This window comes from Vidua macroura, chromosome 1 (genome assembly GCF_024509145.1).
Source record: "Vidua macroura isolate BioBank_ID:100142 chromosome 1, ASM2450914v1, whole genome shotgun sequence".
Classification (NCBI taxonomy): domain Eukaryota; kingdom Metazoa; phylum Chordata; class Aves; order Passeriformes; family Viduidae; genus Vidua; species Vidua macroura.
In genome coordinates, this window is record NC_071571.1 from 30,323,675 (window position 1) to 30,351,122 (window position 27,448).

Consider the following 27,448-nt stretch of genomic DNA (forward strand, 5'->3'; position numbering starts at 1 on the left):
CTTTAACTTTAATTAGATAAAAGTCTAGGGGCGGGAGGTGGCCCTCGAGTGCTCAAAGGGCAAGAAATGGTCAAGAGCTGTTTTCTCTCAAACTTTGATTAGCCTATTTGATAAGTGATACTAAGCACCCCAATTGGTTAATGAATGAGGGGTGCCCTGAGGTAAGTGGCTGGGAAATTTAGCCTCCCCCACAAGGATGGTGAGTATGTAAACTTCTGTCCTTCAGTTAGGTGTCTACTGTGGTTAGGAATAAGGGTGATTTATATCCTATCTGGGTCCTGGAGTGTATCTACATTGATTGACTCCCTTGATCTTGACATCAGTCACTTCAGCTTTCAGAGAAAGGGGGAACATAAGAGATAATGAAAGCTACATTAAAGAAGACCTTAACATTTATGTAAACGTTATTCTATCTTCAAAGGCAGAACTGTCTTTCAACAGAAAGGAGATTTATTTCCTAGTTGAAAATATTAGAAAGTGGCAATATATTTAATATCAAACCACTAACATTGGTGCTCATCTCAGCCTTTAGGCTTTGTATCTTATTTCTTGACTAAACTGCATTATAGTCAAAGTTTTACTGCATACTGCTTGCAAGTACTGATGCAGACACACCAATGACTTGTGCAAAGACACACCATCCTCTCCCAGTGGGGAGAATAGGGAAGAAGAGAGAGAGAAAGACAAAATTAAACATTTGAAAAATAGAAGCAGAAGTGTAGAGGAAACCATTTGGAAAAGTCATATGTTATTTTGTATTAAATGTGGGGCGTTTATACAGGCAAACCCATGGCAGTATAAACCAGAAACATTTAAACATTTAAATAAAACTAAAATGCACTGCTCAAATGCTTCCCTAGGGAATATCATCTAAATAGTAAGATTTCCCTGCCTGGTTGCCAGCTTCCCCTTGGCCTGGAGAAGAGGCGGCAGATTTGGGGCATGCTGGGGCAAGGAGGGAGCCTGGCAGGAGCTGGCAGTGTCCTCTTTCCACTGAGCGTGTCATCTACCAGGCAGCTGCAGCACAAACACCAATTAAAGCACCATTTTCAACAATGCTGAGGAGAAAGGTCGTTTGTACAACTGACAACCAGGGCCACATTATCACCATGAGAGGCCAAAAAAGTGCACAGACCCCTCTGGGTAAACATGGGTAACTCTGCTATGGGGTACCAAGATATTCACAACATCAGGAGGGCAGCACGCAAAGTGGATGAGAAAATGTTCTGTTATTCAGCAAATCCTGCAATGTTGGGATTTGGGAACTTTTGTTGAAATTAGGAGGAGATCAGTTAAAAACATGCAACATTTTTTTGTGGTGGGTATTTTAGGTTTGGGTGTTTTTGTTTTGTTTTGTTTTTTTTTTTTTTTTTTGCACCATGAGTAGTGAAATTCTGAAATTTGCTGCCATGGAAGATTTGAGAATGAGCAGTACAAAACAGGATTAGACAAATTCATGGACAACAGGGTTGTAAGCAGATATTAAAGAAAGAGAGAGTGATGTGCCTCTAACATCTACAATGTAGAAATTCTAGATGCTGGGAGGGTATGAGGGGAATAAATTAGACAGTAGCAATGCTCATGTGATCTCGCTAAATAGCATCTCCTATTGTCTGATACGTTATTGGCGATGATAGACTGGCCTAATGCACTAAGGCATTTCTTATGTTCTTATCACAAATCTGTTTTGGCTGATCTAGTTCTTCAGTCATAGCCAAACTTAGATTCTTCTATTAAATTTGTGTAGTAGTTTTCTGTCTAGCTTTAGGGTAAAACACATTTCTGTTTCCTTTTCCTTGAGCCATGAATTATCTTTGTCAACCAAATAGTCAACAACACAAGCCGTTTCCCTTTTTAGCTCTGGGTCCCAAAAAGTGTTAAATCTATCTTCACAACACGCAAAATACACTAGTATTCCTGAGTAAAATACTGTTGTTAAAGACAGCCTAAAAGTGCAATAAGGTGGTAACTTAGAGAAAATTAAGAGATAGAGAAATTATAGCCCAGCATCATCTTATTAAATATGCCAAGAATTAGGACTAGTACGTAAGGCTAAGTAATTAAGAGGAAAAATTATATCTGTGAGAAGTTTTTGTATTAACTAGTATGGTTTTAGGCAGAGGGCATGCAAATAAAGCCTTAGTTGCTAAATCCTCTCTGTGATGTTTGGTAACCAGCAGACATAAGACATAACATTTGCACTCTAAATGGAATATGATCCTCTGTCTGGGAGAACTGGTCATTACTATGTAACCTGCAGAGCTGGGATATTTCTGTGGTAGTGAATAATTTCTTTGCAGTGAAAACATTAGAACAACAACAAAAAAAAACATAGCTAGGTGAGAAGGAAGAGGAAGTTTTCTTTCATTCAAACACAGAAATACAGAATTACACAATCTGAATGAAAAATTTTATTTTATCAGTAATAAGAGGTCATGGAATGGGAAGTATGCTAATCAAGAAAAGCACAAAAATATGGTCTTCACAATCTTATAAACCATATATTTTACTCAGATAAAGGAAAATGAAAGGGCTGGTATCTTGCCTAAATCCAAAATGACATGACAATAAAACACCTGGTCAGAACAAGGCAGCAGGAAGTACAAATTCTTTCTTGGACAGTATTTCTGGACAGATAACATCTACTGAGTGATACCTGTAACATTATGCTAGTTCTACTATATTCCTTCACACTTTTTTTCTCTGCAGAACTCAAACAAAGCTGTAAGTGCTAACCTCCCACCTAAAAGCACCTTTAAAAAATAAATTTAAGAATCAAAGCAAGTCAAGATGGCAGGGAAAAATCCTCTGCAAGGAGCTGCTGCTGAGGTGTCTCCCCTGTGTTAAAGGGGTTGAGCTGTACTTGACTTTGAGGTTTCAGCACTCCTACTTCCTCAGTCTTAAATAAACGGTTCTTTCTGGCAAATCAAAGAAAACCACACCTGACTTTACATTCATACCTGTGATTTCCTCAGGTCCACATTGTTATTCTGAGAGAATAGAGAGCCCATGAGCAGAACTCCCCAATGGATTTATTGACTTATTCTTACAGAAATAAACAAGCATGATTCCTGCACTGGAGCTGCTGAGCTGAGAGATATTACCAGCCTCTAGATCAGATTTTTGATTCTTTACTTAGTGTCCAAAAGTCCAGACTCATAAAGCAATTCCTAAATTACAGTCCCAAAGACTCTTAATTGCTTGCTACAGGGCAGGCAAATCCCTGTCACCAGCCATCAGGACATCCACTGGGCAAACAGCCCAGCTAAGCAAATAGTTTGGTTTAACATACACACAAGTCCACAGCATTAGATGAGAACTGCACATGTGCATAAAATCTGGTCTAGATGAAAATGCCTACAGAAAACTGTATTCATGCTTTGTTAGGGTGTAGCAAGTACTCAAGGTGATAAATCATCTCCATTTCTCCACCCATCCTCCCCCAGCTGCACAGTGACTAAATACCTCTATCAACCAAGCTTTAAGTCAAATCAAGCTTTTAAAAATTTAGCTTTCTTAGTGCTCTAACATGCAGAGGTTCACAAAATTAAATTACAAAAATTTTATCTGTTTGGGATCAGCCCTGTTTCCTCCTCCTTGTGTTTACTTTCCTTCAGTAGCTGACATCAAAATGTTTTCTGGAATGCTGAGACTAAATAAGTTATGCTTAACTCAATATCTAATATAAATAGCCCTGGGGAAGCTCCAGCAGCACAATCATAAAAGCTACAGTTTCTTTTAATAGCTTGCCACACTTTGCTGATATAGTATTTCTCTAATCACCAATCTTTACGTGCCTTCCTGACCTTGGAGCTCCCTGTCCAACTGACTTTGTTGTATCAAAGGCTTGTGTCATTGGAAGAGTGAATGGCTTTCATTTTTCTCCCTGAAACTTCCGGTTCCTGGCATCTGCAAAGAATTATTCCAAGCAGTGTTTTGCTGCCTTGCGGCCACTGCCCTGTAGTGGCCTGACTGATGGAAGTGACTTTTCCCAAAAAGGTTAGTGATTGTGGCCGGTGACAGGCAGGCACTGCAGCTGGTGCACAACCAGCCTTGCTTTCTCAGCTGATTTTGTCTGACCACTGGGCTACCACAACCACACATTACAGCAATTCATTGCTGGGGCGTTTTGGAAGGAATTGAATAAATAAGGTATGTAATATACTGCTTTACAGTGGACTAGAGCAATAAACAAAAGCCTTCCAAAATAACCACAGATTTCAGAAGTCTTCATTTTACAAAGGTAATCTAAATTTAAAAGCTTTTATAGAAGTTATCATTGCATAGTGACATAGGGCATCAGGGTTTTCTTAACTGAACCTCATACTGTATGAATATCCAGCACCACACTTGTGGTGCTCTATTTCCAGGTGATAAGAATGTTGGTACCTGGATCCAGAGTCTGAGTTTTGATTTGGCTTTTTAAAGCTGGATTCTTGTTCTCTCTATACCCTTCCCATCTAGTTTCCCTTCTCTCACTTTTTCTCCTTTTGCTCTTGCTCCTTATATTCACCTTTTTTTTTTTTTTTTTTTTTTAGTATGAAATGTGACTGGACCCCTATGTACCATGCTGAAACAAACTAAAACTCACTCCTTTTTCCTTTTAATTTTTTTCTGGGGGGGGGGGGGGAGGGAGGGTGTAAGGAAGAGGATTTTTGAGGTAGGTTTTCATTAAGTATTATGTGCCTTAACTCTACAACTGCAGCCAAGCATCCCTAGTATTGAGCACTGAACTGTCTCATTGCAAAGGACAAACTACTTGAAATCTCCATGGTTAGAAGAGATAAAGCCAGGATGATATAAGGTGACACAAAGGCTCAGAGACATTAGAAGACTGGTGTTAGCTCATACAGCTGATCAGTAACAGATAAAATGTGAAAATCCTGCTTTTTCTTCTAAGAGACAAGATTAGGACAGCATTCCTCAGAGACAGATTATGTATTTCAATTACTTAAATTAAATTTTAATTCAAAGAATGAAAACAAAACATCTTCAGAGATCCAAATCCTCCCAAAGCAACCTAATTTGACCCAAATCTCTCTCGGGACTTTCAGCCCCTGGTGCAGCTCTTTCGGCAGCAAGGCCCTATAACCCTTCTTAAATGAAAAGGAGAGGCTCTCACACCCCCTCTGCCCCTGGGGAGAAAAGAGCCCCTAGGGACACAAACATTTCACAGCTGAAAGGAGCCAGCCTTGGACCCCTGCTCAGGGCTTTTCACTCCCTTCTTTCTCATTAAAATACAAACAGTAGGTGAGACAACTCACACCTCTGGTTTAGGCACAGAGTATGTGTATTGGTCACCCCAAGCTGCCTCCATGGGAATACGCTGCCCACAACAGCAGGACAGTCTGTGTTCCCTCTCCTGGCCAGGGTTACCTAGGCACCAATAGATGCCTGTGATGTTGTCAGGCTTTAATCCCAGCTGGCAACTAACTACCACACAGTCCCTTGCTCAGTCCTTCCCAGTGGGATTGGGGCGGGGGGAAGGAAATCAGGGGGAAAAAAGTAAAACTCCTTGGTTGAAATCATAACAGCTTAATAAGTGAAAGAAACTCAAATATAATAACTAGCTTTTGCTTTGGGTATTGTATTTCCTTGGTCTTTTTTGATTCAATGGGCCTAAAATCTCACTGCCTTCAGGTGGCAGCTACTCATAAATTAGCGCTGTGTTTTCCCTCCTACCACATGAGGTTGGAGTGTATTACTTACATTGTAACAAGATGAATTTTGCTCTTAGCAGTCATTGCACAAGTAACAAAACTTTGTTTTCAAAAGGGTTTTGGCCATATCAGCTTGGGTAACTTTATATAACATTTTTTGTACTGAAATATGAGGTATTAGAGGTATAAGTCCAGAAATACATCCAGCTCTGAAAGGGAGCTCAGTAACCATTTACTGTCACATACACAAAAGGCTGGAGATTAAATGAGGTAGCAGATGCTTCCACCTGAGTTTATATTGAACCCAGATTTTCAAAGCATTTTCTGGGGTTTTGTATCTGGAGAAACTCCTGGATGTACCTAAAATCAGAATTCTCCAGCTAATTTACAGTTTTATATAAAATTTACTGAAGTCTTGCAACTTCATGATTCCTTCTCTCAGAAAGAATGAGGCCCAGGAACTTCTTAAGGGTGTAATACACACAGGGTGTGCTGTATTATGACATTGGCGAATATTGCTATATGAAAGAAACAGTCAGCAGGGCTTAAATCCAGGCTGGGAAAAAAAAAAAAAAAAGGACAAAAAAAGAACCTGGTCATAGGTTAGATTGATGCCTCACAATGCACATGAGAAAAACTGAAAAACAATCCTGTCTCTTATTTCCTACTGTACAGTAAAAGTCTTTTAAGTTCTCTGTAGACTGACTAAAAATAAGCAAAGAAGGCCAGGTAGCAGCTGTCAGATTCTTATGAATTAAATTATATCCATATGTAAAGCACATTTCAATGGCCAAAGAGCCACTTGGATATGTGAATGTGAACTTTTACGATGAAAACCAGGGATATTTCTAAAATTTTCAGAAAAAGTCAAAAGCTCAGCCCCAGTCTCATATATTTTCTCCCTTTTTAAATGTTGCTATTGTTTAATTGTTCTAATTACATTTTTGTACATAGAGTAGGAAAGAGAAACCCCAATACCCATAGTCAGAGGAGGATTTGGAAAAGGAGAGAGGGAAGGAGCTGAGAAGCTCGCTGCCTGTGGCTGGGTCTCTGGACAGCATTAGGTTCTCTGGTTGGGCTCAGGGCTAAATCTGTCATTTTTAGCATATCTGTTGATACAGCAATCAGGTCAGGTTTAATCCCTGTGGTTCCTGGGAAGAAACCTTCCAACATGCCTTGTCTTGTAGAGTTCTAGAGTTCCAACAGGAATGGCAGGGCTGGCAGCACCCAGTGCCTTGAGCCCTGCCCCAAAGCTTTCAGCCCACCTTTGCAGCTCTGCTAAGGGTCTGAGATATATTTCACAGCATCCATTCCTTTTCAGAAGGTCCCCTGTGGCCAGGAGGGCTTCCAGCCCCTTCTGAATGCAATGGCATGGATGTGAGGTGCCAGCTCTTTGGAGTGCTTTGGCACTATCTTGCTTGGAGTGCTGTCAGCACATCTCTTGGGACTCGCAGTGGCCCCAAAGGTTGGCCGTGGCACGATGTGCACACACATCATGATGTGTGTGCTGACCCATGTGAGATGTGACCCATGTGAGATGTGCTGACCCATGTTATGTGATCTCCTTTCCTTCTGGTTTCTCTGAGTAGGTTTAATGCTTCCACAGGTTGGTAAGAAAATAGACTGGATGTTCCCAGCAAGACTAAGGACCACAATAATGCCAAAGACACAGAAGCTGCAAAGTTTCATGAGCTCTTTCACCACTTTGTCACAATGCCTCGTTGTGGGTGATCCCTCGTAGGGATGATCAGCCTCCTTCTCCTCACCCAGTCTGCTCAGAACCCTTTTGCACCCAGCTTAAAGATATAGAGTAGGAATGCTTTTGTTTGTCTGAGCAGTACCTAAGAGCTGTGATATTTTACAGTGTCAATTGCTCCAACCTGTTTCTCCTATCCTTTATCAAATCCAGCACCATCAAACCAAAACAGCTTCTGACCATACCTCCACGGCTGTCAGTTGTAATAAGAAACACAGAAAGATACAGTGCTGCATTAATTCATAGTTAAACCAGATGTGAAGCCAGAAATGGAAAATATTATTGATACAATGCAATTATTACTGATCCAATGGTTAAGGAAAATACCTAAAAATCAGGATTTCCAATCTTTGTGCGCTTTGGATCTGTAATATCTACACCTTAGCTTCTCCACATAAGTATACTCTCTATGTGGCAGATGAATTACAGATTATTTTCATTATAATCTTTAAAAGGATAGTATCATGCAAAGTGTGTGTATATATATATATATATATATATATATATATATATATATATATATCATATACATAGAATTTATTACAGAGCAGGAAAGATGACATTCCTAGAAAAAAAAAACCAAAACAAAACAAAACAAAAAAACCCCAAACAAACAAACAAAAAAACCACTACAAAAAACCCTAAGGACTATATATTACATTATATATCTTTCTGAAGACAAAAAGGCATACCATTATAAAATCATACCAGTGAGAACTCGTAACACCTACTAACCCACTGTCAGACAATAAACAAGCACAGCTTTGTTTCCAGCATGTTAATAGCTACACTTCTGCAACAGAAGAAAAAAACATGTTCCAGGCACTGAAAGATTTCGTTTGTCACAGGCCCCAAATCGAGAGCATTTGGGGACAGCTATAATGTTATCTTGAGTGAACACAGGGCCAACATAATTACGAATAAAGAGGTAAGAAGCAAGGGGAATTGTCTGCATAACCTCACTCTGTAAAATCCTCCCATAGAAGGTGGCAGGTAGGAAATCTGCATAATAACAAACTTGTCACAACACAAGGCCAACTAAATACAACAATTAGAATTAACATTTTGCTTTGACTGGTTCTCAGGATTCCTCCACTCTGTCCTCCCAGGTTTCACTAGATATAGTTAAAGTTGTAGCTATTCATTTGGTGCAATATTTTCCAGTATATATTTTTTATGAGTGTGTGTGGCTGCAAGAATTCTGTCTCCCTCCTTTGTGGGCAATGCTTTAAGATGCAGCTATTGAAGTGACAAATCCTTCTCTTAGATATCCTAGTGAAAACCCACAATAAATTTCTTGGTTCCCCTCTAGTTTATCTAGACTTACATCTGCATAAATAATCCAAAACAGAAACGAATGTTTTATAACTTATGATTGGAGGAGATTGCCTTCTCCACTGACCATCAGGTCCTTCCTTTTGAGTTACTGGAAGGCCTCTGCTCTTGGACTGCACCCACACAGCTCTCAGGATGCTGTATTTGGGCATCCCAGCTGGTTCATCTGCCTCTTCCCCACTGCTTCTGGTCTTCCTGCTCAGCCAATAACTCCAAGACTATCTCCAGCATGTGGATGTCCTCCCAAGCTGCCATCAGACCACAATTAAGGAGGTGCTTTAAGGGACTTTATCAGCAATGGAGTTGATCTTCAGGGCTGCCTTCCCCAATATATTATTTGAGACACTACTATCTCTGCTGGCCTTTAAAACAAAAAGATAGTAATTCTAAGTACTAAGCAGCTATCCTCTGGAAAAAAAAATATATATATAGCCATTGTCTGAAGTAGGAAGCTATTTTTGTTCTATATGTAGGCAGCTTTAAAAATGTTAATTAATATACCTAAAACTGTTGTGCTTTGTTTCAGGAAGAACACAGATCACAGTAGGGAGTAACAGAGTCCAGATGAGAAATACAGACTATTGCTTGGCCTGTAATTTTGTGTCCTTTGGTCTTTTAAGCATTCAGACTTCTTTTAAGTTACACCAGGACTTTGGAGAGATCTCTCTTCTAGAGGAAGAAAAATACTGGCTAATGCACTGCTGAGATCCTTATGTAGTGTGAGCAAATTAATGAACCTTCCAGAAGGGCTACACTGGAACAAGTGTTCTTATTGTCCCACTTCCCCCCAGCTAGTATTCTTTTTACTTATTCTTACTGCTTCAATTTCTTGCAACTGTGTAATATCTTATGTTATTTGAGGATTAATGTGAGCACATGAAAGATTCAGTTTTTGGAAAAGGCACAAAAGCAAGAAATTATAGTTGAACATACAAACAAAACAGCTTCCAAAATTTAAAACCAGAAATAAAGTGGAAAGCATTATCATAAAAAAAGAGAGAAGGTGAGAAGGGAAGAGGTAGGACCTTATTCAGATGTTTGGATTTTGTAATAATGCTCCCTCTCTCTTTTGCCTTTTAGTCCCACATCCCTCCTTGTAACAGCAATCTAGCCCCACTTGAAGTACATTGCAATGAGGCAAGTTCAGATAAATTCATTTATCCTTCCCATGAAATATAACAAGTAATATGGTATCTACTGAATGTTACTCTGCATTTCAAGTTTGGAGATTTACTTAAGGAATAAGAAATTGCATAATTTATTTTGCAGTGTGCATTATACAGTTTGCACTATGCTACCACATAACATTTTCCTTGTTTCATTTTAACTATCTAGTTGTTCCTAAATCAGAAAACATAAGGGTTTTTCCTCCATTTTAAATCTGCCCATTCTGGCAATTCTCCCACTTATTAAAAGCAGCAAACCCTGGGCTGAGAGAACAAAGTGGGAAATATTTGCAAGTAATCTTTTGATGTTCAGTTCATTTTTTTTTTCAAATTACAAATAAATTGATCTTATCCCAAATAAAACTTAAAAAAAACCCTAAACAATCTGTACTTGTTTGTTGCAGAAATATATTTATTCTACAAATTTATAGAGCATTCTATAACTATGTAGAATTCTAAATATATAGAGCAGATCTGAAAGGATTTTTGTGAAAGTTTCTTTTTCCATCTGCAGCATATTTCCTATATTCAAATTCTTTATTTTGTAGTCTCAGATTATATCACCATTTCCCTGTATATCACTATTTCCTTGTGTTCCAAAATCTGAAAAGTTTAGCAGAGTTCTGCACTGAAGAGAGAAAAGATTTTTAAAATATCTTGTGAAATCTGCAGATGTGTGTGTGTACATACACAATTTTTCAAGAAACTCTATTTCTTACTACATATGTGTTGGATAAAGGAAGTCTGTGGGCATTTTAACCACGTTGAAGTAAGGTGTGAAATTTGGCAATACATCTCTCTGAAATCTTCAGAGGGGTAAAAGTCACAGACCCACAGAATGGCTTAGGTTGAAATGGAACTTAGAGGTCTTCTAGTTCCAAACTCCCTGCCATGGAGAAAAACTTTTCCTCTAGACCAGATTGCTCAGAGCCCCATCCAACTAGGCCTTGAACACATTCAGGGATGGCACATCCAGAATTTTGTGCAACTTATTTTGGTGCCTCACCACCCTCACAGTAAAGAATTTTTTTCTGATATCAAATCCAAACTTACATTTTTTTCAGTTCGAAGCCATTCGCTTTTGTCCTTACATGCTCTTGTGAATAGTCTCGCTCCATCTTTCTTGTAGGCTTCCTCCATTTACTGGAAGGCTGCAATTAGCTCACCCTGAAGCCATCTCTTCCAGGCTAAACAATCTCAATTGTCTCAGCCTTTCCTCACAGGAGAGGTGCTTCAGCCCTCTGATCATCTTGGCAGCCCTCCTCTGGATACACTCCAACAGGTCCATGTTCTTCCTCTGCTGGGACTCCAGAGCTGGATGCAGCACTGCAGGTGGGCTCTCAGCAGAGCAGAGGGGCAGGATCCCCTCCCTCACCTGCTGCCCACTCTGCTTTAGATGCAGCCCAGGACATCTTTGGCTCTCTGGGCTGTGAGTGCACCTTGCTGGGTCATGTCCAGCCTCTCATCCACCAGCACCCCAAGTCCATCTTGGCAGGGCTACTCTAAATCTGTTAATCCCCCAGCCTTGTGCAATAGATACAATGACCTGCACAAATGCTCTATAGAGAGAGAACAGAGTTGGTCAAACACCCCAGTGATGGCTCTAATATTTGTTGACCATGTGGTCTACTGGTGTTCCCCATTCTGACCTCACTGTACCTCCACACAAGGGAGGAGGCATCTATACACCTTCATTATTTCATACTTAGGCACTGATGCATTAGTGTGTCTCAGCTCTATATTGAAGAGCAGGGTTTTCCAAGATTTTCTTTTTGTATGTCAGATCCAAGTAATTTTCAATAATTCTACAATAAAACCTGCACTTGGAAGAACTGTCTATAAAACCACAGCAGAATCTGTTGAAATATGCAGAAAACACAGATCTGCAGCAGGACTGTTAATGAATTTAGCCTGGAGAGTATTATTTTTCTGTGTGAAGTCCAAAGTAATGATTCTTCACTGAAAAATAAATCACACAAGTCTGCTAAGAAAAGTAGTTCTGATGAAGAGCAGAAAAATGGAAGTGGTAGAAATGATCTGCATAAAGTAACACCAAGCTGATTTGCCTGTTGAATACTGTTGAAGACAGTTGGGTGACATTTCCCAGAGCAATGAAATATGTGGGACAGGTGATGTTATCATTAATTAGTTTTGGCCAACATATCAACTTATTGATTTCAGAAAGCTACTAGGATTAAGTGGTTGTAACCAATAAATGTTATTATAGAGACTACTTATTCTTCATATCAAAGTAAAAGAAGAAAATACTTCTTAATACTGAAAGTTAGGGCAAGAGATGTGAACAATTGTATTTTCCTTTTGCATTCATTTCTGCACTTCCTTGTGTTCTTTTTTCTGGAAAGCACCAAGTGACTTCTGAAAAGTCATGTTTTTTCTAGTAAAAGCAATAAAGTAATGAGAAACCTCTTCAGAGGTTTCCTTAAATAACAAAAAACCCCACAAGATATTCAGGTGATCTATTTCCGCCCTCTATTGTACCCCCAATTATTTATACATTTGTATTAAATATCTGGGAGAGTAAAAAAGTGAGGAAAAAATTCAGCCAGGAGTGAAGCTTTTGAGGAGGTGCTGCATTTTCTTTGGATGAGTGCTGTGCACACTGCAGTCAGCACTTTAGCAGGAGTGACAGAAGTCAAGTACCTGCCAATGTCAGGAGCAGAGAAGGCAGGTCTCACAGGAGCAGGAAGCAGGAGTGAACCCAGCAGCTCAGCTGGACTCCTGGAATTTCCCTCCAGTAAAAGTGCTCTGACTTTAGCGCAACCTTTTCTGTCACTCCCATAATTCCTTTCTTCCTAATCAAGCCAGGCTTCAACATAATGACTGCTTGGTTCATATTTCTTAACAAAGATGGTTGAAAACTTCTCAAACCCTGTGACCACCTTAATTCCTCACTTACATGGGGCCAACATGGGTCACATTTAGATGGTCAGGCTTCTGGAAACTTTCCATCCTTGGAGAGGTAACTTTTACCCACTCTCCCTTTAAAAACACAGGTCAGCAGCCCATCCACCTCGTCATGCAACAGTAGAGGGAAAAGGGAGGCTCCTGACTCTGCTGTTACATCCTGCAGCCAGAGGCAAGGGGTGTGACTCCAGCATGGACATTTAGCCATACAACCCCATGTCCAAAATGCATCTTCTCCTATGTGCCTCGATAAAGGAGCATGCGCTTGTTATCCCATTAAGAGTCTTTGCTCTTCCCCTGTTTCATGGCCTAAAAGTGTCGTAATTTTTGTAACATGTTTTGTCACCCCAAAGGCACTCCTGCAGTAGAAGGGAAGGATGGTAGGAGAGGTGCAGAGACCTCTGCAGCAGCAGCTCTGCAGCTCCAGGAACAGAGAGGGAAAACAGAACTGGTTGAGGGTGATAACCATTCCTTGGGCTGTCACTGCAGTAGGACCAGTCTAAGTACTAAGCTCTATTTTGGCAGTGGCTAGAATAAGCCATTCCACAGTCCTTCAGAAGGTAAGGGGAAGGCACAGGGCATAGGCTTATTTTGCTGTGAGAAGCAGCTTGCTGCCCAAGGCAAATCTCTGCCTGGGACTCCAGGCAGTTTTGGGTTATAGCTTCCATCCCACTGCTCTGTATCTGCACCTAAGATTCAGTTGATAAGACTTTCTCTTTACCCATTTTCTAGTCAACACTGTGCTCCTTGGATTACAGCAAGAAAAATCCAAATTCTATAAACATCCTGATAATACTGACCTAATAATCCTTATAATAAGTGACCTAATATATCCAGATGCCTCAAGGCTAACTGTCCTGTTTCTTCCCATCTATGTTTTTGCTTGCTCTAAATCCATTTCTACCTATTCAATTGATGCGTCTGTAACCATACTTGTAATTCACTTACTTTTCATAAAAATGCTGATTCTGAGTTTGTGGTTGACTGCATTTCAGATAGTGATACTGGGGTTTTTTGAAAGTGATGACCATGGAAGTCGGTGGCTGCACATGTGGTTTTGTCAAAAATAGAAAGTGGTAGGGCTTCTTGGTGATGTGTTTTCTCCAAGCGACAGAGCAGTTAAAAAGATGCCTCAACACATTCATTTTCAAGAATATCTCAGACTAATTTCTATTTTAGGTTGTATATATTGACAGAGAGAGACACCTTTCCTACACTTTCACATTTGTTCATACACTTTTTTTTTTTTTTTGGAAAACCTCAGGACCTATTTTTGCTTGGTTTCTGAAGGCAACTAGTTATGGTTCTGTTTGAGGACAGTAGGCAAAACAGTACTTCACAAAACTCCTGCGTGAAAATTGCTAAAAATTCCACTTACCCACAGTTTTTTGTCCCAAGGAACAAACTCCTTTGTACAGGCATTCATTGCTTTCTATGTTTTTTTTCTGTCACTTCTGAGGATAACCAAGGTCAAACCTATTAAGATATTGTATGCTATTTCTGAAGGACTGTTAACTACCTACATCTGGATTGAAGGAGAAGTTTCTGGGTGACCAGAATTTCTGACTCAGACTTCAGAAGACTGTCTTAGTTTGGGCCAAGACTGCCTTCACAGGGACCTTAAAGCAGGACTGAGCTCTGTTTGCTGCAAGCTGAGGCCTTTTTGCTGGATGCAGTCACTGGCTGGCCTGGACACCCCTTAGATGCATTCAGCTACAACTGCACAGGGAAGGTAGAAAACCTAGGAGGGTGGTAGTGAAGACAAGTGGCAGGATCTGAAGTTGCTCTGTTCCCATGTTGCTACAGGGGTCTGGACAGGGCTAAGGAGTAGGACCTTCAACAGGAGCCATGGGGTGAGACAAGGCATCAGAGAAGGCATCAGAAATATCCTTCAAAATAAGGAGAGAGAGGAAGGTTGGAAAGGCAGCCAGTCTTGTTTTCATCCTTACCTAGGGCAAAACTTTCTGAAGCATTTGCATGTAGCTTTCCCCTTCAGGAAATTACCCATCCTTTGGGTAATTTTCTGAAAACAATGTGGAAATTAACAAACAGACCACCAAAAATGCTTTGAGAGGAAAAGTTTTGTAAGGTTAGTAGCGCTTAAGGTCTTTGGGACAGGAAGGCAGGACTGGCAAAACGTGAATAACTTTTACCAGTTAATAGACATTAGCACACACTTCATACTTCAGCAGAATGCATCAAAGGCACAACAACAGAGGGATATAAACCTGGCCACAAATATATGAGAGTAGTAATCTTATTATTAGGAGATGTAAAATATGCTATCCCTAAGAGGAAAAAAAGTTCCCTACCACAATGAAAAAAAGCCAAAGCATAAATGCTGAAGAGAGGTGTGAATATGCCCATACATATGCAGGATTATGCTACAGACATACAAATCTTCGGATTTATTTAGCTGTGACTAAACTAAATATTAACATATTAAATTAAAAACAGACTGCTACGAGGCAAAAAAAGCTTTTATGAGTGAATCCTACATATTTTTTTCTCTGCACAAAACATAACAGCTCAAAGGATTGTTAAATTATAGATAACTCACCTATGCTTTATCCTCCAACACAGACCATCTAATAGTCCAACAGAACATACTCATGATTTATCAGTCCTCAGAGCCAGTATAAATAAGAAAACAGTTCTCATTAAAATCCTTAGAATTTACAAAATGTTAAGCTCCAAAATGTACAAATTACACATCTACATGAAAGGAATATTCACACCAACCCAAATTAATCCAAAGCCCTGCTAAACAAACCTTACAGTAATACGAGGAAAACAACAAATATTTACCTCCCATGCTCCCAAAAGGCTCATCTTCTCTTTAGATACTGATTCTAAAATTCCTCCTCAAAATAATTACTGAAGGCCTGAGCTTGTTTCTGTGGAAGGGGATGGATGGCCCTCCACTAGCTCCAGCAGAGGCCCTAATTGCTTGCCTCTACTAATAAACTAATCTCAGGCACCTGGAACTAGCAGGCTCCATGCCGGGCAGACGGGGCTCAGGTTACCTAAGAAATGCTCCAAATATACTCACACAAATCACTAGCCCTGCAGATGTGCAAATACTGCTTTTGTCATATTGCTGGAGAGACGGACATGTGTTTGCAGGGCTGTAACACATAAAACCTGAAGATGAATTCATTGTGTTTCTTTAATCCTTTCCAGAGGCCAGGTGGGCATTTGGGGAACCAGATAAGTGTGCTGATTATCCACATTACTCATTGCATTAATCCACTTGTCTGTGACTCAGAGTATCAGAAATGCTCACAGCATAAATATGTAGGTGGCTGGAAAAAATATATGTATTTCATGAGTGCCTGTTGTCTGCAAAATAAAATCTAATCAGGAAGTTAGCCTAAAACTTTGACTAAAATCTAAACAAATCCAAACTTTGCTGATGTCTACAGTTTTTAATATTAAAGGACCTGGATGCCATGAGAGGATGTAAGCCTCAGTGTAAGCCTTGTGAGACAAACTATTCTACTTTTAACAAATTTTAAAAGATTTTCACAGGCAAACGTTTTCTGTGTCCTCAAAAATTAAAGCAGGTGTCATGTAATGTCCATGGAACCTTCCACAAATTTCTTCTCCTTCCCTGAACAGATTATGTTGATAAACATGTGTCAAACACAGTATGTACCTAGTTTCATTTGAGGAGGGGAGAATGATATAAACAGGACACACTTTAACCTGTAAATGGAGGAGAGAAAGAATAGGCTGTATTCTTGGTCTCTGACAAATTGCTGAAATAGATGTCTAGTTTAGGTGATGTTCACACAGGTTGATTCATATTAAAAAAAAATTCTCAATTGGTTTGCATGAGAAATATTGTTTCTATTGACTGCATAGACACAAACACAAAATCATTTTAGAAGCAAAGAAGCAAAGACAGGAACATCTTCCAAAGTTTTGTGATGGTCCAGACTTTTTTTTCTTCTTCTTCAAGACACTGTAAAAAAACCCCAACCCACAAAACAAACAAACAACCCAGCAAAAAAAAAAAACAAAAACAAAAACAAAAAAAAAACCAAACAAACAAAAAAAACCAACCAAACAAAAAACCAACCAACCAAACAAAAACCAAAAAAACCCACCAAAATCATCAAAACAAACAAAATAAACAAATGAACAATCAACAAAACCAAAACACAAACAAACAAAAAAAAGCCCACTTAAATTGACTTTTTTTTAGATCAGAGACCTGGAAAGATTATGTTTTAGATATTGACTGAATGACAAACTTGCAGCTTCACTGAAAAAAAAAAGCACAGATATTGCAAAACTGAAGTTCAGGTCTGGAAGTAAAAGAAAGGCAGCTCTAAAGCCTCAAAGCTCAGAGTCAACCAGCACTGAGAAAAGTCCTAACAGAGACAGCATCAATCTTCCCTCACTGACAGCTGAATTTCCAAGACTTCTTTAAGAAATATGTTTAAGTAATAATGTTTGATGAAGACTACCACAATCCACTGGTGCACCTTTATTAGCTTGAAGAACATTCCAATAGGGAACAAATCCTTTTGTCTTCTGTACTCTAATGATTATCAGAAAAGGGAACTCAATAAATGAATTATTAGTAGTTAGTATGAACATTGAAAGATATATCAGAAATTCCCTTGCTCAAAGAACTACACAGACAGCAACTATTTAATTAATGCAATGGAGACAACATATAAGTTGAGGAGAGCAGCACAAGTAACAGTATTCCACTGATTTCCTGTCTGGCAGCAACATTCTGTGCCATGAATAGCTCCTGCAGGCAGGAGTTTGGCTTCTTCCAAACTCCTCAGCTGGGAGTTTAGAGGAGTAGGCAGGAGATTGCGAATACATGAGCATCAGACACACAGTGCTGCTGCTATCACTTGATCCTAGGATGCAGGGAGTAATCATGCCACAGATAGCAATATACCTCCTGTGCCTACTTTATTGACCATTAAGTCAGCATTGGAGAAAGTGAATACTAAATTCTCACAAAGGAATGCATCTACATCTGTTCTCCATAGGGAGAATATTCAACACAATAGTGTCCATGCATTCTTCACTCGTCTCCAATCACATACACTCCCAGAAAAGGTTGTAAAAGATATGTATGCCTATGAGGACAAAAAAAAAAAAAAATATCCTCTGAAAATTTATCACAATCAAAATTATTAGCAAAACTAAACAAAAAGAGATTTCAGGAAAAAATTCCTGAATGTTATGTTTTATCATGTTCATAGATGGATGCATAGACCTCTTCAGATAACTCAAGATATTTCCTGGAATGTGTAACACTATCCGGTCACTGAACATAAAAAACAATAAGAAAATTTGGGGACTGTATTTAAAGGAAGGGAAATTGTTCAATGACTCTAAGCCAAGCCAATTCTTGTAAAACCTCTTTTTGCTTACTCATATGTTTTTTCTTCATTTAGTCACTTATGACAAGGTCCCAGGTGATTTACCTTTCCCATGACCTTATGTCTTTTCACTGAAGTACTGACCCTAAATATTAATGTGGGTTATGGGGCTGCCTTTTAAAGCATTTATTCTCATTTCAGCTGTTATTGATGAGCACTTGTTTGCATAAAGGCCTCTTTTATTACATGCAGGGTAGACATTCTCACATCCTATGAGCTGCCGATTTATTTTGCAGTGTTTGATGGGCTGGGGTACTCCCACCTGCCTTCCCACACAGCCTGAACTCAGCTTCACCTCTCTGAGCAGCCAGAAATCTCTCCTTGACCAAGCCAGGCCTCCGAGCTGCTGTCCCAAGCAACCATACACAGCAATGCTAATTGTTACTGGGTTTATTAAAAAAAAAAAGAAAATAAAAAGCCACATATATATATGTGTGTGTGTGTGTTTGTGTGTGTGTGTTCCTGCATTTATGTATATTGAGCCCACATGAGGATAAACAGAGCCTGCAGTTGTAAGTCACAAGTGTGAATTTCAACTGAATTCATATTAAGTGGTTTGAAAATATTTCTCTTGCATCCACTTTCGGTTGAGGTTCTGGGACTATATGCACAGAAAAAAAGAAAAACAGAAAGGAAAGGTTTTGAGAAGCAATCCTACTCTGTGGAGTGAGCCAGGTTCCTCCCGGCTTCACAGGGTTTTAGCCTTTGTCATGTCAGCAAAAGTGACCATCTGTTGACAAAACAGAAGAGAAAATCTTTTCTACTCTGTTATGCTCTTTTCACACCTCCTATTTCCCTGAAGTATTTGCCTCTGCCTACAGCCAGCAGCAGTTATGACAAAAAAAGATGGTTCCTAAGTGGGATCTTGCGTAACGATTCCTGAATTTCTAAACTATCTGTGAAAACTTATATGCAAATCATTGCTACTTTCCAGGGAGCTCTGGGAACTGAGTTAACTGTAGAAACTTGACTCTCAGTTGCCCACTGCATTTGGTACTGAGTAGTAAGAACATCACTATTCACTTTCAGTGCTGTGAGAAAATTTAAATTCTATTTGTGTAGGGTCATAAAATGCATGTTCTTACATCATATTATGTATTCAATATATTAGAAAAACTTTGTCTTTTATAAGTCTTTGCATGTGAAGCTGTTTTTCCTGTCAGGGAGAACTGACAGGTTGCCTGCCATCACCTACTCTCCAGCAAAGTCAGTAGCCCACACTGTCAGCATGAAAACATCTGTTGAATGGATTTATTGAGTGAGTCTTAGGTACAAGTTGGGGGGTGGGGGTCCCCACTGTTTATTACAGTCCTGACCTAATGAACTTAATTTGTTGACATGTTTCCCTCAGTGTTTTACTTGATCCCATCTCACATTTCTTTCTACTGTGCTGTTTTCTTGGAAACAGGAGTTCTTGGCACATCGGCATGTCCACCAGTTGCAAATCTACCAGGCTCAGATGGCTACAGTTGGCATGGCAGGATCAGATAAACATCGACCACTTTCCAGGACCCCATCTTCCCCCACTGACTCCACGTTACCTCACCCAGACATGGACCAGCCCAGCCAGCATGTCTACACAACTGGTAGGATTCCCTAAAGACTGCTTTTAATAGGCAGGGCAAATGCATTTGTTCATGTGGGATCAACAGACTTAAATACCTCAAATACCTCCTGCAGCAATGCGTTCAGTTTTAGCCCTATTGCTCCTCTGTTTTATGATGCTATACTGGCACCAACTCAACCAGTGCAGCTGATAAATCACAGGGTTAATATTCACACAGTCATAAATTATTATCATTTACTAGCTCTAGCAATAAAGAAACAGGTGCATTTTTGGTGCCTTTAAGTCATTTACAGCTTTTTCTTTCATTTTTCTGTTCTCTGGTTCTTTTCTTTGTGTTCTCATTGCCTGTTTTGTAAAGAGACCACCAATAAGTTGAAGAAAGACCACCAGTAAGGAGGAAAACTGTGATGTAATTCTCAATGTCTTCATCTGACAAATCAGTGTTTGCTTCAAGGTCTCTTTATCTACAGGAAAAGCAAAGCTGTAGGTATGATTAAGTGCTGATGGCTACAACTTCTGTGTCATTCAACAGTTTTGTGGAGTCCAGAGAAGCAGGTTTTATGCTTAGGTCCTGGGCATTCCAGTCACTCAGGAAGCATGGGCTGTCCAAAGCAAATGATTAGAACCTCAAAAATCTTCAGTCAAAGGAAGGAAAATGACCACAGAAACTTCATTTCTTATTGTGGGTAATCTATCTTTGCATGAGGGTCCATCTTTTTAAAACCCTGAATGTCAGTATAAGATGCGAGCATGGTCAGAAGTGAAGATTCACTTTGTGCAAAAAATAAAATAAAAGAGAGGGAAATAAATACTTGCAGTTACTGTTTATGAAGGTTTATGCCAGAAGTGTATTTCCTTCAGCTGGCAGAACTTCCCATGCCCTGAAAGTTTGCATTTTTTCAGGCCATGACCATGAGTTTATGTAGGATAGAGTCCTTGATGGGCACTGTATGTCTGTGTGAGACAGTGTGCTTTTCTATCTTTCCAATCAGAATGTGACCTTGCTATAAGTAAAAACGTATTATTATTGTTGTGTGACAAACATTTGGGTTGTACAGAAACAAACACTAATTCACTTTCCGTGAGTTTCTCTAAAAAGAACAGACAGGATTCCTAAACCAGACCATTGTATTTCTAGTTCTGTTCATAGAATCCCGAAAACATTGAAAACTTATTCTAAGATTTGCAGAGCACACCAAAAGTGAGCTCACTGTGTGTAGGCTTCACTGTCCCTTTCAAAAGTATGCACTTTCAAAAAAAAAAAAAACCAAAAAAACCTGCAGTCTCTTTCAAAAAGCTGCTGCTTCAGCCTGATTGCTCAGGTTTACCGACACCTCCTTTTATAATCCCCAGTAAGGGGAGTAGGGTCAAGGGGGTTACATATATCTGTGGACTTGTGGCATTAGTGGAACTAATCAAGAAAGAAAGTGTGAAGTTGAGATGGAAAAATAAGAGAAGGAATGAAATTGTGTACGACAAACACAAAATGGAGATGATTATGGGAATGGGACATCCCTGGCATAAAGAGCTTGAGATGTGACACGAAGAAACCTGATAGGTTCAGCAGTGGAAATGCAGACAGATCAGGCAGAGAGCCAAATTTACCCATTCAGTAATTGCTACATGAACACCAGTAGAAAGAGAGAGAGAGCAAAGGAGAGAGGAAAAGAGAGAGGAAGGAAGGAAGGAAGGAAGGAAGGAAGGAAGGAAGGAAGGAAGGAAGGAAGGAAGGAAGGAAGGAAGGAAGGAAGGAAGGAAGGAAGGAAGGAAGGAAGGAAGGAAGGAAGGAAGGAAGGAAGGAAGGAAGGAAGGAAGGAAGGAAGGAAGGAAGGAAGGAAGGAAGGAAGGAAGGAAGGAAGGAAGGAAGGAAGGAAGGAAGGAAGGAAGGAAGGAAGGAAGGAAGGAAGGAAGGAAGGAAGGAAGGAAGGAAGGAAGGAAGGAAGGAAGGAAGGAAGGAAGGAAGGAAGGAAGGAAGGAAGGAAGGAAGGAAGGAAGGAAGGAAGGAAGGAAGGAAGGAAGGAAGGAAGGGCAACTTATTGCAACTGAGATTATCAATCCACTGAATTCCTTTTTCAAAATATGATACATCTTTTTATTGAATCCCTGATTCTTGTTTTACTGAATCTTTTTTCCCCCTTCACTGCTCATTCAGGGTAATAATCTCTACTCATTACTGAAAAAAAAATTAAATCCTCCTATTTTCATCTGCCCTATAACTTAATGCTTCTTTTTCTCCACCTCTGCTCTGTTCTTTTATATCCTCTAGGTACTGGCAGCGTGGTGCTGTACCTGCTTGCAAGCTGTATCTATGCTAATAGCCAGTACTCCCTGGCTGGTTGACCAGGTCTTGCAGAGCACATAGCTCTGCATTCACAGTTAAACCTTTCCTTTCTGCTTAAAGAAATCTCTTTCCCTGACATGTGTCTAGGCTTACAGATTACACATGTAATCTTTATCACTCCAGCTTTTGAGTACATTGAAAATAGAGCTATTTTTTATGTTATGAGATTGATACCTTTGGAGTGACAATGAACAGATACTTTGCAACATCAACAGTTCTAATACAGTTTCTGTGAAAAAAAACCCCAAAACTATCTGTGTATTATTAACATATGGGATGTTAGGGTATAGAATAACTTTATCTGTGCATACTATTTCCTGGATTTGGATGATGCCCTATCCTTTATTCACTGATTACTTGAAAGAAAGAAAGAAACTCTGACCCGGTTTTTATTTATTCTTATACGGCCTTTAGAAAATCTTTGAGCATGCAAGTCCTGAGGAATATGATCTGATCACAGTGTTGACTTGTTCCAAGCAGAGTTGGGCTACAAACCACTGGAGGTCCTTGCCTACCTGAGCTATCCTATGGTTCTATGATTTTCTCCCTTAAGAGAGCACAAGATGCAACCAGCCATTGTCCACAGCAGTTGAACTACTTGCAAAAAGCATGGAAGTAGACTACTTGTAACAAACTACTTGTAGAAAACTACTTGTAAAAGCATGGAAGGAAGGAATGGGTGTGTGGAAAGGGAGAAAATTCTGGTCCACCATAAAGCAAGGTCAAATTCAGACTCTAGAAATTAATGTAATAACATGTCCCTGCCTTGAGTTATTATTTACTGTTAGGGTTTTTTTGGGTTTTTTTTTGTTTGTTTGTTTGTTTTTTTGTTTTTTTTGGTTTTTTTTTGGTTTTTTTTTTCCTATTTAAAGGCAATATATTCTTGGAAGAGAAAAAAAAGGTAGGAGGAAAACAATTGTAGGAGATTACTACAGGGGTATCAAATTGAGCCTGTATTTTTGTGAGTCATGAGAAAAATGCTTTTAGCCAAATATCTGAAGGGAATCAGAGCAGTGATTGTTGTGAGAGCTAAGCAATATATACACAGTATATGAACAAGATAACAAGTTAAAGGTGGGAAAAAAATAAAGTCCACTTAATTTTCATTTAGGCAGTTTACAGAATACTTGACATTATTTAGCTCAGATTTTTTGTTGGAATAATTTATTACATATTCTTCCCTTGGGTTTTCTTATTGGTACTGTTATTCTCCAGGGCAATTAATCTTCTTCAAAGCATGCTGTTAGCCAATGATTTTTAGGTCCCTTGTTCTCCCCTCTGTTTAAAATATTATTAAAAGAAATTGACCCGAATAAAGTATTTTGGAAATGAATGAGTGTTAGGGAGTCTCCACCAGGAAAATCTTGGTTTTTACTGATTTGAAGTAAATTCACTTTCTTTTGTCCTGTGTCCCCTATCATTATATGGTTCAGTGGTGGCACCATTCCCATCTGTCTTCAGGGCCACATTCTGACCTCAGTAATATTGGTGTAAATCCAGAATAAATCCACCAGTCTCAGTGGAGCTGCTCAGATTTACACAAGGAATCTGAGAGCAGAATCTGGCTGTAGGCATTTGTTCTGGAGAGACAGAATAACCATCTTTTATTAATATTTCACAGCAGTCTGGAATTGAAAACAGTTGTCTCCCTCTTTTCTTCTTTTTTTTTTTTTTTTTTTTTTTTTCTTATGTGGGGGTGGGGAGATTATTGGCTGAATCCTGTTAGGGAAATCCTACAGGCTATTTTTAGCAGTAAGCTCTACTGCTGCATTCTGGTATTGTACTAAGCACATGTGCTGTATGACCAGCAGCCACACATCTGAATCACTTGCACATCCTAAATCAATTTAAATGCTTGCAATAAATGAAAACGTATATTTCAGTCTTTTCTTAAGTCAATTAATCCTCCTAGAAACAAATTTTACACTCAGTGGTGTGAATATCTTGATATTTAAAAGTTTGGAGCAGATGCTTCTGCCATGCAATACTGACCTGACCTTATTAAACTGATTTTTGGTTCAGATAAAATACATACAATAAAATTATACTTTTAGTTATATTCTATTTCTGGAAAAGTGCTAAGAAAAGAAGTCTCTGTCAACCAGAGGAGGCATCCTGAATACACAGTTTCAGTGTTTCACTTTGAAATTGGTTGCAACCCTGATACAGGTAATCAAAAGTGCCATTATTACACCTAACTCTGTATAACAAAAACATAGTAATATGGGTTTTTTTTATTTTTTAATATTATTTCTATTACCTGCTATTTGGACTATTCAAGTAAGAAGAATAAAAAATAATTGAAAGAATGGCATGTAGAAGTAAATTTCAACTTTCAGCTAATTTTTCTTAATGTTTAACAAGCATTTCTATTCAAATCCATTCGATATAACAGCCTGTCCTACCTGAAAGCTTCTGAAAGTCCTGATGCCTGTACAGTTAGCACATAAACAGCTTCCCTGTCGGTCAGGGGGATGGGAGGAAATGTTTTCTTATCTGTTGCTATAATGGCCACTGCCAAACTGGACAAGCTGAGTAGGCAACAGACTGCAGAAGTTAAAACTGTGAGTGCCAAGAAAAGGAAAGTGAGGTATGTGAGCTTGCACTTATTTGTGTGCATACCTCCGAGTAACTTACAAGACCTGATGATAGAGCGGTGAGGTACTGCAGAGAAAGGAAATTATTAACTGCTTTGACAATGCCAGCAGATATTTTAAGCTGCATTAGCTTATTAGCTCCAGGTTTTCACTGGTTCTTTCTTTCTTTAAAAGAAAACAGAACAAGAAAGTAAATAAAAAATTATTGCTAATGAACTATTATGTTTACTAGATAATAATTTAGCATAAACTTAGTCATACTGCAGTTAGGTATTATATTTGCATTCTCCTTATGCTTAACATAAGTGTATTCTCATTTTGGCTTAAATACCAAGATCCCAAAGGATCAGTCCTAAAGTGCATGAGCTAAGAAATATGGCAGCATAAATATTTCTAGAGCAGCATAACTTCTGGCTGGCTTCTAACTGAATTATCTCAGAACCTTAACTTTGAATCACCCACGATGTCCACAGGCTCTCATTCAGAAGAGCTTTTAAAGACTTTATTGATGTTCAATACCCATTAGAGAACTTTGTTAAATAAGGGTGGTATTGAGCATTTTGTTGAATCTGGACTTCAATTTTGTATTTTCTTAACTGGCCGACTTTTCAGTAGCGGGCTAATACAATTTTCCCAGAACTGTGCTGGCATCCCCAGTACTGGTGGCACACAAGAAAGATGTTCTGAATGCCAAGTATTGCAGCTTGGAGAAATAGTTAATTTGAGTCTCTTTCAACTGTGAGAGAAAGAAAAAAGCCAAATGTTTCCCAAATGAAAATGGTCCTCATAGGGGTAAGGAAAATAATTTTTGTTCCAGATATGTCTAGGAGAAATGCAAAGAACAAGTAAATACAGAAAATCATTTTTCAGTGTTTCAGACTTGGTTTGAAAGCCTTGAAAATTGAATTTAGCTTGAGCCTACTCACTAAAATTTCTCTTTTGCTCCCAATACACAGCTACAGAGCAATGTGATATTGATAGCTTTTTTTCTGTATAAAGCTGTTCTGTCCTTGCATAAATGACCATAGAAAATTCAAAAGGTACCTTGCACTTGCACTCAAACAACAGGATTTGATCCTAATTGAGTAGTGGGTGGAACTTTTCTTTTTAATGAAAAAGGACTCTGGCTACCACTGTTTCAGCTCTCTGAAACATTCATTTGATATGCTTTGAGATCTGGAATTAATATAGTATTAGTTAAGCAGTAAAACTGCAGAGTGCCATTGCCATTTCGTAATTTATTTTTAAAGCTTTCTCTAAATTATATTCTTTACACTTCTATGCATAACGTTTTCTTGTTGTATATAGGTTAACAGCTTTAACTTTAACCACTAGAGAAAGAGAAAACAAGTGAGTCAGTAAGAAGACTTTTTTTTTCTAGCCATAAAATCTTTCAAAAGACATCACCCAATTCCCCTTCTTCTTTAGTTAATTGTATTTATTAATATAATTTCTTGAGAAATAATCTTTGCTTTATTGGTATCACAAGATTCACCTCATAAATCAAAATTCAGAACCTCACAAAGGAAAAAGAAATTTAGGTCCAGAGAAGGGCAACAAAGCTCGTGAAGGGTCTAGAAAGTGACTCCTGTAAGGAGCATCTGAGTGAGCTGTGGGTGTTTAACCTGGAGAAAAGGAGAATTGGGGGACCTTACTGCTCTCTATAACTGTCTGAAAGGAGGCTGTAGCCTGGTAGGGATTGATCTCTTCTCCCAGACAAACAGCAACAGGACATGAGGACATGGCCTCAGGCTGTGTCAGTGGAGGTTCAGGTTCAGGTTGGACATCAGGAAGAATGTCTTCCCAGGAAGGGTTGTCAGGCATGGGAATGGGCTTCCCAGGGAGGTGGTGGAGTCACCATCCCAGGAGATCTTCAAGAAACAACTGTTCATGGCACTCAGTGGTCTGGTCTAGTTGACAAGGTGGAGATAGGACAAAGATTGGACTCAATGATCTTGGAGGTCTTTTCCAACCTAAATGATTCAGTGGGATTTTCATCTTGCTGTAATTGTCAAATAAAATCCAGTTTTGCTAAAGCATGCATGACAGGGAACAGTATAACTTGCATTTGTTTCATTTGTTTCTTATTGTGCTGTCTTTGTGCTGAAGGTGTTGTGTATGACAGTCTGATGCTGAAGCACCAGTGCATGTGTGGGAACTATGCTAATCACCCTGAACACGCTGGAAGAATCCAAAGCATCTGGTCAAGGCTGCAAGAAACTGGGTTGCTAAACAAGTGTGAGGTAATTAAAAATTAAGACCAGATACCTGACTTGCTAAAGTAAATAGCAAATTTATTAACTCCTAGACCTGGTTTACTTCTGTAATAAGAGAGTAATTTGTTTTAGGAATTATTTGGTCTTAACTGATAATATTAAAATAATGCATTACAGGAAAACACACTTCCCTATCAGAAAATAAAGAATTTACACAGTGTCATGCATCCACATGTATCAGAATATAAAACCCAGACACGATTATTCCTCACCTCTATAAAGGAAATAGACAAGCAGTAGTCAAACAGTAAGTGCAGTCCCCCCAACAGCATGGTTCTTAACTTTTTCAAGAAGCTAAGGATTTACTTCTGTAGCACAGAACATTTTTTTAAATATAATTTGTATCACTCCATAAGCATATTACATCTTGTCTTTTTTCAGAGTTTAAAGTCTGTTTTTCATAGCATGCTC

The 27,448-nt window shown here is 39.0% G+C and overlaps 1 protein-coding gene across 1 annotated transcript in view; it reads left to right on the forward strand.

Annotated features, from left to right (window-relative positions):
• HDAC9 (histone deacetylase 9) overlaps window positions 1-27,448 on the forward strand; it is a 269,848-nt gene that overhangs the window by 108,617 nt on the left and 133,783 nt on the right. Inside the window, exons 13-14 of the mRNA XM_053979425.1 lie at window positions 19,665-19,842; window positions 26,871-27,004. Coding sequence (XP_053835400.1) covers window positions 19,665-19,842; window positions 26,871-27,004 — 312 coding nt within the window. The remainder of the gene's footprint in view (window positions 1-19,664; window positions 19,843-26,870; window positions 27,005-27,448) is intronic.